The sequence below is a fragment of the Somniosus microcephalus genome, unplaced genomic scaffold (assembly GCF_052327205.1).
Source record: "Somniosus microcephalus isolate GS21.2 unplaced genomic scaffold, FLI_Smic_1.0 scaffold644, whole genome shotgun sequence".
NCBI classification, from domain to species: domain Eukaryota; kingdom Metazoa; phylum Chordata; class Chondrichthyes; order Squaliformes; family Somniosidae; genus Somniosus; species Somniosus microcephalus.
The window spans coordinates 1-14,599 of record NW_028225831.1 but is presented as its reverse complement, the minus strand read 5'-3'; the positions used below and the strand labels follow the sequence as shown (position 1 = coordinate 14,599).

The 14,599-nt window shown below is 47.1% G+C and overlaps 1 protein-coding gene across 1 annotated transcript in view; it reads left to right on the top strand.

Moving 5' to 3' along the window:
• Window positions 1–7,683, top strand: part of LOC147081226 (A disintegrin and metalloproteinase with thrombospondin motifs 20-like) — a gene marked incomplete at its 3' end in the record, with an annotated part of 134,714 nt that extends 127,031 nt beyond the window's left edge. The window contains exon 9 of the mRNA XM_085980873.1: window positions 7,507–7,683. Coding sequence (XP_085836999.1) covers window positions 7,507–7,683 — 177 coding nt within the window. The remainder of the gene's footprint in view (window positions 1–7,506) is intronic.
• Between the last annotated feature and the right edge of the window lie 6,916 nt (window positions 7,684–14,599).

Genomic DNA, 14,599 nt, shown 5'->3' with positions numbered 1-14,599 from the left:
TTCATTGGTTGTAAAGTGCTTTGGGACGTTCTGAAGTCATGAAAGGTGCTATATAAATGCAAGTTCTTTCTTCAATAGTCATCAGTACAGTTTGGTTCTTTTTCCAATGAAGGTTGTAATTTTCATGCCTGAAGGATTACCATAAGAACATAAGAAGTAGGAGCAGGAGTAGGCCATACGGCCCCTCGGGCCTGCTCCGCCATTCAATAGGATCATGGCTGATCCGAATCTAGACTCATGTCCACTTTCCTGCCCTCTCCTCGTAACCCCTTATTCCCTTATCTGCTAGGAAACTGTCTATCTCCATTTTAAATTTATTTAATGTTGCAGCTTCCGCAGCGCTCTAGGGTAGTAAATTCCATAGATTTACTACCCTCTGAGTGAAGAAGTTTCTCCTCATCTCAGTTTTGAAAGGGCAGCCCCTTATTCTTAGATTATGCCCCCTAGTTCTAGTCTCACCCATCAGTGGAAACATCCTCACCGCATCCACCCGATCAAGCCCCCTCACAATCTTATATGTTTCAATAAGATCACCTCTCATTCTTCTGAACTCCAATGAGTAGAGTCCCAACCTACTCAACCTTTCCTCATACGTCAACCCCCTCATCTCCGGAATCAACTGAGTGAACCTTCTCTGAACTGCCTCGAGAGCAAGTATATCTTTTCTTAAATATGGAAACCAAAACTGCACGCAGTATTCCAGGTGCGGTCTCACCAATATCCTGTATAACTGCAGCAAGACTTCCCTGTTTTTATACTCCATCCCCCTTGCAATAGAAGCCAAGATTCCATTGGCATTCCTGATCACCTGCTGCACCTGCATACTAACCTTCTGTGTTTCATGCACCAGGACCCCCAGATCCCTTTTGTACTGTAGCACTTTGCAGTTTCTCTCCATTTAGATAATAACTTGCTCTTTGATTTTTTCTACCAAAGTGCATAACCTCACACTTTCCAACATTATATTCCATCTGCCAAATTTCTGCCCACTCACTTAGCCTGTCTATGTCCTTTTGCAGGTTTTTTATGTTCTCCTCACTCACTGCTTTCCCTCCCATTGAGTGCCTGACTAACTGTTACCGTGATGCAAGATTTTAAAAAATGTATGCAATTTGCTCCATTATTTTTGTCTTTATTCAGGGAGGGAGCAATTTTATAAAGTAACAGCTGCACACCATTAATTAGTCCACAATAGGCAATTTAGTCAAGTGTGGTCTTAAGCCACAAACAAAATAGTGACCAAACAAGTTAAACGTGGTTAATTGGGAACTTTGTGCAATGGATTAGCCAAAGTCCTTGCATCTCTGGACTCCGTGTCTTAATTTAACTTTTCCTGATAGGATAAATTTCCCCTCCTTCTGAGAGCTGGAAAGCTTCAACATGAACTTAGTTTGAGTTTCAACCTAATTCTTGTTGGGCACGGCCCTACAACATAAAATGTCTCACTATTCATCACAAATTGGCACACTCACTCAAAGATGCCACAAGAACAGTGTGGAAGGGGAGTTCTTTTGAATTTGAGGCCAACTGAAAGCATGGTGTTGGAGTATAGTAAAGGAGTCTTTACTCTGATTTGGTCTGTGCTAACTGACTGAAAGTGCTTAATGATGGTATTGTCAGCCATTTCCAACACTTGACCAACTAGCTGTGATTAAAGCTGTGACTTTAGTTAATAGTTATTAGGGGTAGTTTTACAGGCCCATGCTGCCAGCTGGAAGACCCTGCCTGCAGATAGTGCACATCAGAGGTTTAGGCACATGGTACCCGTGATTTCCTGATCATTAAAATAATTGTGGGCATTGCACTGTCAAGCCTCTGACCTGTGCTACAGGCGGGCGAGGCTTCCTGCCAGCAGTGCCAACTCTTAAAATTACCCCTTATTGAGTAAACCTGTCTATACTTCCCCCATCGTTAATGTGTGTATTTACATGCTAAAATACTAAAGCTAATGGGCAGGCTACTTGAGAGCTGATCAATCACAAGATGCCACCTTCATGTAAGCAAGCCCATTGTTTTCCAACAGAATTGTCTTGGGGTTATTATTTCTAGACAATGATTATGGATAAATTGCAGTAAGACATGGCCAAGGAAGATTACAGAAAGCACTTTTACTCTGGGGCTCCGCTGGCAATGGCAGAAGTGCAGTTTTTTGCCGCCCATGGCACTCAAATTTACATAGTCCAGAGTTCTCATCACATTACAAACCCAGAGTTTAGTGGACCTGGTGATTTGCTGTCAGGTTTGGAGCCTCCTGTTCTGGCCCACCCATTGCGGTGAGCTGCTGCCATGTGTTCCCACATTACAACAGTGACTCCACTTCAAAAGTACTTCACTAACTGTAAAGCGCTTTGAGACATCCGGTCGTCATGAAAGGCGCTATATAAATGCAAGTCTGTCTTTTCCTTTCCTACTTGTATCTTGCCTTCTTCAAAGAGCCCGTGAGACAGCTCAGTTTGCTCTTTTTCATAGAACATTACTGTAGTCCTCGTTCCTATGCTGCTCTGAAATTCCCATGCCTGTGGGGCAGGTAACGAGAAGTGTGTACATTATGGACCTTTCAAGAAAGCTTTGCGATTTGTTTCTTGATAACGTTCATTTGAAGCTGTACTTAAGATGTTCACAGTGGCTCATTCACCAGTCTGCAAGGGATTTCACCTCCATGTTTACAGCTAAACTCGTTTTACTCACAATTATCTGCACATACAATTAATGATCATGAGTAATGCCTGATATTTTTCATCTTGGCAGGTTATTACTAGTGGAATGCTGCAAGGATCAGTGCTGGGGCCTCAGCTACTTACAGTCTATATTAATGACTTAGATGAAGGGGCCACATGTAATGTATCCAAGTTTGCTGATAATACAAAACTAGGTGGGAAAGTGAGCTGTGAGGATAACACAGAGTCTGCAAAGCGATATAGACAGGTTAAGTGAGTGGGCAAGAAGGTGGCAGATGGAATATAATTGGGGAAATGTGAGGTTGTTCACTTTGGTAGGAAGAATAGAAAAACAGAATTTTTAAATGGTGAGAAATTATTCAATGTTGGTGATCAGAGGGATTTGGGTGTCCTTGTACACGAATCACAGAAAGTTAACATGCAGGTACAGCAAGCAATCAGGAAGGCCAATGGTATGTTAGCCTTTATTGCAAGGGGGTTGGAGTATAAGAGTAAGGAAGTCTTGCTACAATTGTACAGGGCTTTGGTGAGACCACACCTGGAGTACTGTGTGGCCGCGACATCTACCACCTAGAAGGACAACGGCAGCAGGCACATGGGAGCACCATCACCTGCATGTTCCCCTCCAAGTTGCACACCATCCTGACTTGGAAATATATCGCCGTTCCTTCAACGTCGCTGGGTCCAAATCCTGGAACTCCCTACCTAACAGCACTGTGGGAGTACCTTCACCACAAGTACTGCAGCGGTTCACGAAGGCAGCTCACCACCACCTTCTGAAGAGCAAGTAGGGATGGGCAATAAATGCTGGCATTGCCAGCGATGCCCACATCCCAGGAACAAATTTTTAAAAAGTTTTGGTCTCCGTACCTAAAGACGGATATACATGCCTTAGAGGCGGTGCAACGAAGGTTCACTAGATTGATTCCTGGGATGAGAGAGTTGTCCTATGGTGAGAGATTAAGAGGTGACCTCATTGAAACATATAAGATTCTGAGAGGGCTTGACAGGGTAGCTGCTAAGAAGCTGTTTTCCCTAGATGGGGAGTCTAGAACTAGGGGGCATAGTCTCAGGATAAGGGGTTGGCCATTTAGGACTGAGATGAGGAGATATTCCTTCACTGAGAGGGTTGTGAATCTTTGGAATTCTCTGCCCCAGAGGGCTGTAGATGTTCAGTTGTTGAGTATATTCAAGGCTGAGATTGATAGATTTTTGGACTCTAAGTGAATCAAGGGTTATGGGGATTGGGTGGGAAAGTGGAGTTGAGGTCGAAAATCAGCCATGTTCTTATTGAATCACGGAGCAGGCTTGAGGGGACATATGGCCTAATCCTGCTCCTAATTCTTATGTTCTTATGGTCATACTTATCCAAATAGAAAGGTACAGTATATGAGTTATTTGAGACATGACATATGGTAAGTGTAGCGGGCTTGGCAGGAAACTGATGACTTTAGACCTATGGTTCCCAAATCTTTCCACCACTTTTTTTGTTATTTCTGGGTCTGTTGTAGACAAATTGATAGAGTATGATTGCTATGATTAGTCAACCACTCCATTATCATTGTATCATGCAACTACCAGGATGGTATAAGGCGAGCTAGATCGACCGTGATCTTTTTCATCTAGAAATTGCTATGTTCTTATGTACAGGAGGTGATTTTCAACTCTTGTCCAAATCAGGTGGGTGTGGCCTCAGATACACCACCTGATCCTGATGGCACCAGTGGGAGACCAAATTAGTTTCATGGTTGGGCCTCATCTACGTAATATTAGTGAGTTGCCAGTGTTCAATGAGTGCCGGCAGGCAATTTGGGAATCCGGCGGGTCCTTCCTGGAGCCAAGCTAGAAGTGCATGCTTAAAGGGGGAGGGAGGCAATCCCAGTGGGGCCGGGGCAGCGGGGGGGGGGTGGGGTCGGTCAGATGGACACGGAAGCTCCAGCAGCGGGCTAGAAGCATTCATGCTGTTTCTGGAGCAGCTTCCACTGGTACCTGGTTAGGATGCTTCAAGTCCAGTACCAATGGGGCGGAGCATGTGTCGCACACGTTTCACCTATTGGAACCTGAAAAGTTGCATTGGAGTCCCACACCATCATATTACCCCGATTTAAACGTTGAAATAAGGGTCCCACCTGTTTCAGGTATAAACGCTGACCGATCGAGTATCCAGTTGGGCAGGCCTCACATGGCCAATAGGCAGGAGATAAGTTTTACAGTGTTTCTCTGCCTACTGCTCTGTCTTTTAGTGTGAACAAGGCAGTAGGCAGAGAACAAATTGCCCTAATATTCAAATACTCCTGGACTCTCGAGCTCTTACTCTACCGCAAGTTTAGACTCTGTGCTTCATCTTGTGGCCAATCCAGTAAGCAGAGAAAATGAACAATTCTTGGTCATCTTGTCTACTGCAGTGGTACTTCATGATGTCAGTGAGGTGTCCTGTGCACAAAAAAAGGGTCTCTTCCTTCTGAAGTAGTGGTAATTCATAAAATAATTCAGCGCACAGAAGTGATGCGACAGCAATTGAACATCGCATTAGGCACCCAATCAATGAGGTAAAATAACCTTAGGACTGATCAGGAGCTTACTGATCAGCAGCCTGATACAGCTATCTGTAAATAGTTCAGTAAAAGGAAAGGATAGAAGAATTTCTATCAATTTGCTCCACTCCCCTGTTCCACTGGAGGCGTTGTCTCCTTGTTGAAGTAAATAAGTGGGGCACCAGTTGTCTTCCAGTTGTCCACTTGTGAACCCAGACACTGAGTGATGGCAGGCTATCCTGACCTCATGCAACTTCTGCACATGCATGCTTGCAGCATGAGCCTATCGATAGCAATCAGGAATGAGAAAGGTGACTGATTCTCAGCTCCCTAAACTGGGGGGCAGTGAGACAAATTGTAATGCTCCTTCTGCTGACTTAGCTGAGATTGGCTAACTCAACGGCAATTGGGGATCAAATCTTGGAAGTTACTGGCCTATATGGCTGACCAACTGAGTGAGTAGGGATATGCGTCTCATGATTGCTTCTAATGGCGCCCATTTTTTTGAAAGTCGAATCGCATTTAGTTGTGTCTTTCTACAAAACCAAATAAGCTCTTGTGCTTTTTACTTGAAAATGCAGGAAACAGATTTTCCACTTTTGCATTTGGATATAAAATAATCACCTGGGCAAAGCACATAGAGGAAAATCAGGCAGGCCGCATTGTGAACTCCATGCACGATTTTCCTCTACATGCCCAAGGCAATTATATAATGCTCAAACTCAAAAGAGACACTCTGCTCCTGTAAGTTTATCTTGCAGTTCAACATTTTGGACGATTGATATATGGATGTACAATAGACCAAGGGATAAATTGTAATTTTTAGTCGAGCTTCCTATGCCAGGAATTGATAGAGGGAATTGTGCATGCATGCTCTCCCTACGATTCTCCGAAGCTTCACTCGAGGACAAAAGATGTGGCTCCAGACCACCACTGTAGATGGTAATTGCATGGTACACAACTTGTATTGACCATATGCCATATATTGCTGTTCTCTGTAAAGTTACAATGGAAGCGTTCCATGAGGTTTTTATATTCAACTGATCACCAAGGGACCCCAAAAATAATGTTCTCCATGGTTAGATAAGAGGAGATTTTATAGTGTATCTTTCTATTAAGATGACCAAGAAAGCTGATTTGCCTACAGCTATAGAGAATTTACCACTTACAGTATGCCAGGACTCATGGTACAATTGCTTGTTTCTATGTAAGAATCAGTCATCTTGAAATTTGGGAGATGAAGTCTGCATAAGGGTGAAAACAAACAACATTTTGTGGTCACTCGATGGAAATGAAGCCAATCAGATTAAGACTTGTTTTTTCATTCAGTGCACTCACTGACCTGCACCAATAAACAGTATGTATTAACATTTCGAGTACTGAACTCTCTGCTTTCAGCTTGTACATCTTCCATTATGCAACATCTTTAAATTGTTTTTGATACATTTCTAAAACTGAACGGTCTACTCCATTTAATTAGAATGTTTTTGTTTTGAGAATGTTGGGGCTTATTCCTGGATCTGACTGAGAAATGAAAAATGCATTTGATTTGACAGAGAAGTGGACGCTATTTGGGGAGGAACATGCATCAACTGAATTTTTGCTCTGTTGATCACGTGGCCCAACTTCCAGTTAGGAGGGTGGGTGAATTTTCCAGCCTCTCTCCCTTAGCCTGCTGACAGCTTTGGGCCATATCTGGGGGAGATTGAGGGCTATCCTGGGAATTCAGCATATATTACGCTCCGTAGGCCTAGTTGGACCAACTGTATCTGAAAGCTGACATAGGTCCTGGACTGAGCCTTTCAAAGACCCTAAAAGGTCAATCGGCTAAAGTAATTAATCTTAGAAAGGCATTGATTGCCTTAAAATGATTGGCCTATTTTCCTTTCAGGGAAATAGAAGAAAAATTCATGGGATAGAAATTTATCTATGTGTACCCAGACTCGATGCTGTGCCAGAAAGCGTGCCCCAACTGATAGGCTTGAGGTCAGCCCAAAATTGGGCTTCGGGCTCTGTTAACATTTTATGCACAAGCCTGTTGCACCTTCGCAGGTAGCTTGCGCATTGTGTGACGAAAGTCAGGCTGCTTGCCCTGCCCAATGGCACGTCTCAGGAGAGGGCAATGGGGCGGAGGGGGACTGATGGCAACAACTGTGGAGTCACGCGACAACAAGAAGGTTTTTGATTGCTTTGGAAAAACGTACTTTTCATTGGTGACCACGGGGACCGCTTAAGTCAGCAATGCTGTGCAATGCCGTGCCCCCTTATCTTGTATGGTGCATTTACGTTTTCAGTTTGCAACTGACAGCGCCGCCAAAGTCAACCGTGACTATAAACAAAGTGAACTTGTGCCACCAAAGGGAAATTCCCATCCACTGCTGCCACACCAGTGCCAGCTGCAGCAACACAAACCTGTGCTGTCAGAAGTAGAGGTGACCTCCAAGAGACCCCAAAAAGAATGTTCTCTGTGGGTAGATGAGAGGAGATTTTATAGTGTATGTTTCTATTAAGATGACCAAGAAAGCTGGTTTTCCTGCAGCTATAGAGAATTTACTACTTATAATATGCCGGGACTTGTGGGATTTTAGCTTTGTGCGCTAAGCAGCTGAAGTGCTCCAATGTGCATCCGTACAAACAAGAAAAGTGCTTTTGCTGTTGCTAACCTGCATGGAGATTATCCAGATAATTGTTGTTTATAATTTTGCAGTTGTTTTAATAAAGTGAATCCAGCTGCTATAGAAACTGCCCTCACAGGGATATTTCCACTGAAATAAGACAGGCAACCAATAACAGGGAACTGCTTTGAAGATGTTCAATGGAGCACCCTGGTTGTTGTATTCGTATCTTCATGCTCTTCCCTTGGGGAACAGTGTGTGAAGTAGTGGACGGATTTGCAGGCTGATTAACAGTTTGACAGGCCGCGACATGAACAATCCTTCCATGGCCATAACCATCTTTATACCAGCCGATTAATGCTATATAGCGGGAGGGATTTATGAGCGCTCTCAACCCATTAGATGGGAAGGGCCACCCACACCCATTGGACATGAGTATCCCGCTGGATGTCAACCCAGAATTCAGAGCCAAAGCTCCAGTTTCCGCTCACCAGGACACACTCGAGTGGGGTTTGGACCCCGCACCTTCTGACTCGAGAGGTGGGGAAGAAAAGGCTCTCTCCAGCACCCTGGTGATTCATTTGTCACTGCCTTGGACATCTTTAAAACCTGTGAGTGTGTTTTTTTATTTGTTCATGGGATATGGGCGTCGCTGGTAAGGCCAGCATTTATTGCCCATCCCTAAGTACCCTTAAGAAGGTGGTGGTGAACCACCTTCTTGAACCGCTGCAGTCCGTGTGGTGAAGGTACTCCGACCGTGCTGTTAGGGACGGAGTTCCAGGATTTTGACCCAGTGACGATGAAGGAATGGCGATATACTTCCAAGTCAGGATGGTGTGTGACTTGGAGGGGAACTTGGAGGTGGTGATGTTCCCATGCGCCTGTTGCCCTTGTCCTTCTAGGTGGTAGAGGTCGTGGGTTTGGGAGGTGCTGTCGTAGAAGCCTTGACAAATTGCTATAGTGCATCTTGTAGATGGTACACACTGCAGCCACAGTGCACCGGTGGTGGAGGGAGTCAATGTTTAAGGTGGTGGATGGGGTCGAGCTTCTTGAGTGTTGTTGGAGCTGCACTCATCCAGGCAGGTGGAGAGTATTCTATTACACTCCTGACTTGTGCCTTGCAGATGGTGGAAAGGCTTTGGAGAGTCAGGAGGTGAGACGTTTGCCATAGAATATCTGCTCTTGTTGCTACAGTATTTATGTGGCTGGTCCAGTTGAGTTTCTGGTCAATGGTGACCCCCGGGATGTTGATGGTGGGGGATTCGGTGATGATAATGCCATTGAATGCTAAAGGGCGGTGGTTAGACTCTCGCTTGTTGGAGATAGTCATTGTCTGGCACTTGTGTGGTGCGAATGTCGCATCATGGAGTTCTAGATATATCAGGACTGATATTCCTCTAATCTGCTCCCAAATAGTACCTAAGATATTGGTGGAATGCGGAGGAAAAGTGGGCATTAATCTTTGCTCCCATTCTGCTTCTGACTGATACTGCACACAACTTCCACTATCACTTTTCTAATATCTGCACCTGACTGCCTGAACAGGGTGCAGCTATGTAAATGACATTAGAAATAGATGTTAATAGAATCTTCACACAGATTTCCGAACATACGGTACTGACAGGTAGGAAAAGACCAGCTGGTTCATCAAGCCTGCCCCACACTCATAATGCCTGGAACATCATGACTAAACATTTCCTACCCTCCAGCAACCATGTAATCTTGATCTAATAGTGCTGGCTGCAGATCAGATGCAAACATCCCCCATAAAAACCTGGCAGTACTGGTTTCTGAGCTACTTTCTTAAGGGACAGGTTGGTATTGGCAAGAAAAGTCTTTATTTTTGACTTTTTTAATAAAAAGATGGTTTTGCTGCTTCAGTACTTGTTACCCAATTAGTCTTGGAGGGCGAGCTCAATACTGTGCAGCCTCCCATCTGCTTTTTCAATATAGCTTATTTGGAGACAGAGAAGGGAAAAAGCCACCAGCTCCTTTGACAGCTGCTGAAGCCATTCACCTGACCCTCTCCTTAGCTGTATCCCTACCACAAGAATTTCCCTATCCCCCGTCCTTGACTGTACAACTGCTCTGTCCAACCTTGAATGAAAGGAGAAGTCTCACAGTCATACCAGCACCTCCTCCTATTCCCACACCATCATTCTTAATACCCACATGCGTTTGCCCCATTCCTCCACCTATTGCTTGGCACCGTGGTCTCTCGCCAATAGTATGTTCATGCTATCTAGTTTCCTCTCCGTTGCTCTATCTGTGGTGTGACTGATGACTTATCCTTTGACAAATTTCCCAGTAACTCAGGTGTTCCCCAGGGCTTTTATTTCTCGGTCCTTCTTCATATCAATGACCTCCACCAATCAGAATCTTTTGCTTATGACTGCACCTTACATTCATCAACTTTCTTCACGTTGCACACCCTCACTGCACAGATTTCTCTCGTAACATAACGGCTGGGGGGGGGGGGCGGGAGGGAGGGACAGAAGAGCCCCGAAGAGCTATGCCATTGTCACCTCCTCATTCAACAATTCCAATTCTCCCCTGGCCAGCATCCCATCCTCCACCCCCTGTAAACCTCAGCTGATCCGAGACTCTGCTGCCCATAGTCTATGCAGCACCAAGTCCCACTCACCCCTCTGCTGCCCATAGTCTATGCAGCACCAAGTCCACTCACCCCTCTGCTGCCCATAGTCTATGCAGCCCCAAGTCCCACTCACCCCTCTGCTGCCCATAGTCTATGCAGCACCAAGTCCCACTCACCCCTCTGCTGCCCATAGTCTATGCAGCACCAAGTCCCACTCACCCCTCTGCTGCCCATAGTCTATGCAGCCCCAAGTCCCACTCACCCCTCTGCTGCCCATAGTCTATGCAGCACCAAGTCCCACTCACCCCTCTGCTGCCCATAGTCTATGCAGCACCAAGTCCCACTCGCCCATCACCCATGACCTTGCAGACCTGCATTGGCTCCCAGCTCCCCTACTGCCTCAAATTTAACATTCTTATTCTTGTGTTTAAAATCCCTCCATGGCCTCATCCCTCTATATCTCTGCAGTCAGTGTGAAACTTATCCACTGCCCCCATACTATGGATTGGCTTTTCAAATACCTTTCTTGCATTCCTGGGCAAGTTACAAGAAAAAAAATGTGTTGTCTGATATGCAATCCTTTCTCCATTGGAACCTCCTTACCTCTGTGTTTTGTTGATACTACTATAATCAATGTTCCTTTGAACTTTCCTCTCTTGTTAACTCCTAAGCATAAAATGCACTGCTCTACATATTCCTCCTCCTCCCTGCATCCTCACTGTGCAATATCAAGACTCTTGCTCCAACGTACTCTTTGCCAGGACCTTAAAACTGTAAATTTTTTCTTACCATTCTCAGTCTTTTCTTCCTCCCACAAACTTCAGGCTTTTAAAAACCAGATTTGGAATCGATTAATCACTGCTTACTGACTACCTCATCTTCTGTTTGACTTTTTTCAACCATAGTGCTGTCTCGCTCTATAGACTTTGGCTCTTGACACTACTCTAATATAAGGAAATCAATGAGCTTGTTCTGTTTTGTTAATGTTTAAGGCAGTTATTGAATTGAAGACTTGAGTATGAAGCCATCACCATAATTACTGTCTCTAAGGTCTTAATATTGAAGGAGAGGTGGTAACTGCCTCATATCTAAACATTTAATACCATATGCTACTTTGAGATGGTCGCAGAATTCTTAGTTGAGCTATGGATTGATGTCAAAAACTGAGAAGACTCTTTATCGTGAAGTGCCTGATTTTGTTTATACAGCACTAGCTGGGGGGGCCCAGCGTTGCCAGGGCAGTTTAGAGGGCCGCGCGGTTGACGGCCGGCCGCTGCCGCTCCCCCGCTCTATGTCTCGGGCCGAGCGGTTGTGAGGCCCGGCCACAGTGACCCCAACTCACCTCCCGCTCTGGCGGCCGACGCAGCTGCCCCGCTTGCTGTTGAGGAAAAGCAGGGGAAAAAATGGCGGCTACGTTTCGGGAGGCTGCAGGATTAGGTCCCGCCCATGACGCACCGATTGGTCAACCATCAGGTCACTGAACTGTAGGATTGGTCAACCATCACGTTACTCAACGCTAATGAGCGGTAGGATTGGTCAACCGCTAATGAGCGGATTTTTGAACGTTTTTTGTATACTGTCTGAACAATTTTTGTCTGACCAAAAAGTAAATATGCCTATGACACTCCCCCGATCATCAGCTTTCTTTTGATATAACATATGTGTAGGTACGCGCTATAACTTTTGAGTGTATAGTGGACAGACAGATATACGGACAGACAGACAGACGGACAGACACCACTATCCTTTTATATATATAATATACCAGCTGGGGGTGCCCGGCGGTGCCGAGGCTTTTTTGAGGGCATGTGTTGTTGGAAGAGAGAGAGAGCGTGACTGGGGGAAGAGACGAGCGCGACTGGGGGGGAAGAGAGAGCGCGACTGGGGGGGAAGAGAGAGAGCGACTGGGGGGAAGAGAGCGGGCGACTGGGGGGAAGAGAGAGAGCGACTGGGGGAAGAGAGAGAGCGAGAGACTGGGGGGACGAGAGAGAACGAGAGACTGGGGGAAGAGAGAGAGCGAGAGACTGGGGGGAAGAGAGAGAACGAGAGACTGGGGAGAAGAGAGAGAGCGAGAGACTGGGGGGGAAGAGAGAGCGCGACTGGGGGGAAGGGGGATGAAGGGGGAGGAAGGGAGGAAAGGAGGGGGAGGGAAGGGGGGGTAGGGGAGGGGGGAGGGAAGGGGGGTTAGGGGTGAGAAGGTGGGGGAGGGGGTTAGAGGGGGGGGAGGGAGCGGGAGAGAGCGGAGAGAGGGGAGAGAGGAGAGGGGGGGAGAGGGGAGGGGAGGAGGAGAGGGGGAGAGAGGGGAGGGAGAGAGGGGAGGGAGAGGGAAGGAGAGAGAGACAGAGAGAGAGGGAAGGAGAGAGAGACAAACAGAGGGAAGGAGAGAGAGAGACTGGGGAGAGAGAGACTGGGAGAGAGAAAGAGTAGAGAGACTGGGGGGGAGAGAGAGAGAGAGAGACGGGGAGATAGAGAGAGAGAGACTGGGGAGATATAGAGAGAGCGACTGAGGGGGGAGAGAGATAGCGACTGAGGGGAGAGAGATAGCGACTGAGGGGAGAGAGAGAGACCTGGGGGAGAGAGAGAGAGACGGGGAGAGAGAGAGAGTAGAGAGATTGGGGGAGAGAGAAGAGAGAGACTGGGGAGAGAGAGAGAGAATGGGGAGATAGAGAGAGAGAGATAGAGAGAGAGACTGAGGGGGAGAGAGAGTGCGACTGAGGGGGGAGAGAGAGAGAGAGAGACGGGGAGAGAGAGAGACTGGCGAGATAGAGAGAGAGAGACTGAGGGGAGAGAGAGAGAGGAGTGACTGGGGGAGAGAGATGAGAGAGAGACTGAGGGGAGAGAGAGAGAGTGACTGGGGAGAGAGAGAGAGATGATGTGCCTCAATAATTCCGAGACTCGAAGGTAGCAGAACAAAACAAGGCTTTTATTAACTTAGAACGAAACACGTAAGCGGAGAGAGATGTCGTCCTTCTGGAGATTGGGGCTAGACTGAAGCTAGCTTACAAACGGGGCCAGGTATGGGCGGGAGCCCTACACACAGCACATTCCAGCACATTCCAGTATACAATACAGCACATTCCAGGTACACAATACAATGAGTCACACGACACCAGGTTATAGTCCAACAGCTTTATTTGAAATCACAAGCTTTCGGAGCACTGCTCCTTCTTCAGGTGAAGGAGCAGTGCTCCGAAAGCTTGTGATTTCAAATAAAGCTGTTGGACTATAACCTGGTGTCGTGTGACTTCTTACATTTGTCCACCCCAGTCCAACTCCGGCATCTCCACACCACAATACAATGAGTCTGGGGGAAGGGAAATGACACTGAAACGATCTCAGTCACAGGCAGTGATGAATGGAAATATTTCATCACAAGAGAGAGACTGGGAGGGAGAGAGAGGAGAGAGACTGGGGAGGAGAGAGAGAGAATGGGGAGATAGATAGAGAGAGAGAGACTGAGGGGAGAGAGAGAGAGAGACTGGGGGAGAGAGAGAGAGAGAGACTGGGGGGAGAGAGCGAGAGAGAGACTGGGGGAGAGAGAGAGACGGGGGGTGGGGGGGAGAGGAGAGAGAGACTGAGGAGAGAGAGAGATAGAGAGAGACTTGGGGGGTGAGAGGGAGAGAGTGGAGGGAGAGGGAGAGAGTGGGGGAGAGAGAGAGAGAGACTGGGGGGAAAGAGACTGGGGGGAGAGAGAGACGGGGGAGAGAGAGACTGGGGGGAGAGAGAGACTGGAGGGGAGAGAGAGAGAGACTGGGGGGAGAGAGAGACGGGGGATGAGAGCGAGAGAGAGACTGGGGGATGAGAGAGAGATGGGGGTGGGGGGGAGAGAGAGAGAGACTGAGGAGAGAGAGATAGAGAGAGACTTGGGGGGGGGAGAGGGAGAGAGTGGAGGGAGAGGGAGAGAGTGGGGGAGAGAGAGAGACTGGGGGGGGAGAGAGAGACGGGGGAGAGAGAGACTGGGGGGAGAGAGAGAGACTGGAGGGGAGAGAGAGAGAGACTGGGGGGAGAGAGAGACTGGGGGGAGAGGGAGACTGGAGAGAGAGAGAGACTGGGGGAGAGAGAGAGAGACTGGGGAGAGAGAGGAGAGAGACTGGGGGAGAGAGAGAGAGACTGGGGGAGAGAGAGACTGAGAGAGAGACTGGGAGCCAGAGAGAGAGATAGAGAGACGGGGAGTGA